Below are 2,500 nucleotides of genomic sequence, written 5' to 3'. Positions count from 1 at the left end.
ACTAGCAACTTGTTATTGTTTACGTTTGGGGCACCAACTTTACTGTTCTATACTTCCGATTTCGATTTAAGCAACAGCAGTGTACATGACTACTCGGTACCGATGACGTAGTCTGTGACCTTTTGACACCAAAGCAAAATGTCGTTGTGAAGGCGGCAAGTTTCATCACCACCGTGAATTTTTACACGATTTAAATTGCTGATTTCTCAGCTCTTGGAGTAATGAGAAAGTGGTTCTATATCACAATTTAAACCTTAGAGCACGAACTTTTTTTCATAAAAAAAAACCATGCTTTCATCACTAATTCGCACAATTTGGGGGTTTTGCGTCCCTAATTCCCCTAGCTATAAGCTATGCTTAAACATCAAAGAACGCAAAATAGCTTTGGCAGACACTATTTATCGTTTTAGGTTTTTTTTTAAATTATTAAAAACAAATCTCTCTGATATTGATAAATTATTGAGTCAGAGGTTGATGTATTGTAAGTAGATAGTAATAAATTGTAAGTATTTTAATACAGTCCTTCTATTACGTTAATTGTGAATTGTACGACGTCAAAAATAATTTCAATTTTCAAAACGAAATATCGTAGTCTATCTGGTAATTTTTTTATCTGTCAGAAAAATCAATAAAACTAAATCATGTATTCATTTCCCATATAGATTCAACCTTCTATTTTTAATTTTTTAAAAGAAATACAAAAATCGGTATTGTCTTTTTTCGGAATGGTAGTTGTAGGTTCTCTCAAAATCAATAATAAATGCAGCCGCCTCTGTGCATGACGATAAATTTGATTTTCCATAAGTCGTATAAAGCACATCATATCAGCAGTACTTTGTTTAATGGGTTATTTGGCTTATTATTCTCTGGAGTCATTTGCAACTGGGTTTATGTTTAGAGTTTCGTTATCAAGATTGAGGTGGTTTATTGGAAAAACCGATGTACTGAATTAAAATATAGACATAAAGAATCAAAATGGTACTAGTATTTACCTTGGCCTTGAAAATAGAAAAAAGAACTTAGCAAACAGAAAAACAAACTATAAACCATATTGCACAACAGAAATACTAAAAGATAATGATGACGATGTTGACGATGATATAGACAATGCTGATGATGGTGATGGTGTTGCTGCTGCTGATGATATTGATGCTGCTGCTGATGCTGCTGCTGCTACAGATAATGATGATGTTAGAAGACAGATTTAAAAGGGAAATGTTTCCATTTGTTTTTACTGTAGAAATAAATCCATCACTTTTTTGTCCTTTATTTTTAAAAGTTCCTAAGCACAGATAATGTATTGATTGAATTGTTTCTAAAACTTCGTCTCTTTTAATTCAGGGTCCACTTGCAGCACTTCCAGTTCCATTCAGAACAACTGAGGAACAAAACAACTTCAATATGCTTAAAGATCCTAGGAACGGTAAGAGTTACGATACATTTAAAATCAAATTTAAGAAAACGAAGCCTATTTAGCAATAAAGTCTAAAGAATATTCTAAAAATTGGGCCACACAGAAAAATCAACCGAAGATATACCAAATTACACAGACAACGTTGTTTACCAATCTGCCCTCATTAAATGATGGTGAGTACAGTATCGAATGAAAATAGTTCTTTCCCCGCGAAATTGCGGGCTTTTTACTAGTATTCTAAAAATTATACAACTACAAGATACAGCATGCAGTTGATTCTTACTGAATGTTCATATGACGATTATGTATATTTGGCTTTAAAAACTCACATTGATAGATGGTAAGGTTCATGTCAGATTGTAAATATAGGAATGGTGAAATTAAGAAAATAATAAATAAAATAAAATTCCGTAATTTCATCCCATAGGGGAAATTTGTCTCAAAGGTCTATTCCAAGGGAAGACTGGAATCACTCAGGCGTCAGCCACAGTACAGCGCCGCAAATTGAGCTAGGTGATGTGACTTGCTCTATGCCACACAGCGCAGCGGCGGGTGATCGAACTCAGTACCTTTCGGATACGAAGCTGAGAGCGTATCTCTGAGTCACGCTGCCCCGATTATTATAATCTTTGTTGAAATGACCTAAAAGTGTCTCAAGCGCCGTATAACCCTTTAAAACAAACACAATCCTACAATTGCTATTCTAAAAAATACTTTCAGGTGAATCTGTGTTCCCGTCTAACCTTGCATGCTGCCAGTCCAGCCGTGCGGACGTGAGACGATTTGCTGAAGAGGCTCTTGCTCTTGGTGTCCAGTACATTGGCCTCTGCTGTGGCTCTAACCCTAGCTTCATGCGGGAGGTAGCCCAGGTCTATGGGAGAAAGACAGCGCTAGACAAGTACAGTCCGACTATTTCCAGAAACTTTTATTTTCAGGACAACCCACGAGCAAAGACAGTCCGTGAATTTTTATTTGGAAAATCATCTTGAGATATGTCTAAAATGAATTACGACGACTATTGTTTAAAGAAAGGGACATAACTGGTTGATCCATGCTTTTTATTTGTTTCATATTATAATTCGATTC

General features: G+C 35.6%; 1 protein-coding gene across 4 annotated transcripts in view; it reads left to right on the top strand.

Annotated features, from left to right (window-relative positions):
* The window catches only part of LOC144964242 (betaine--homocysteine S-methyltransferase 1-like), a 20,801-nt gene extending 18,339 nt beyond the window's left edge, over positions 1 to 2,462 (top strand). For all 4 annotated transcript variants that reach the window (XM_078898293.1, XM_078898292.1, XM_078898296.1 and 1 more), the window contains 2 exons: positions 1,342 to 1,423; positions 2,135 to 2,462. In XM_078898293.1, the coding sequence (XP_078754419.1) occupies positions 1,342 to 1,423; positions 2,135 to 2,403 (351 nt within the window). In that variant the 3' untranslated portion in view covers positions 2,404 to 2,462. The remainder of the gene's footprint in view (positions 1 to 1,341; positions 1,424 to 2,134) is intronic.
* The last annotated feature ends 38 nt before the right edge of the window (positions 2,463 to 2,500 follow it).

Source organism: Berghia stephanieae, chromosome 2 (genome assembly GCF_034508935.2).
Source record: "Berghia stephanieae isolate SIO BIC M18660-M18661 chromosome 2, UCSD_Bste_1.3, whole genome shotgun sequence".
Classification (NCBI taxonomy): Eukaryota; Metazoa; Mollusca; class Gastropoda; order Nudibranchia; family Aeolidiidae; genus Berghia; species Berghia stephanieae.
The sequence above is the reverse complement of the archived record's forward strand: the minus strand, read 5'-3'. Positions and strand labels throughout refer to the sequence as shown.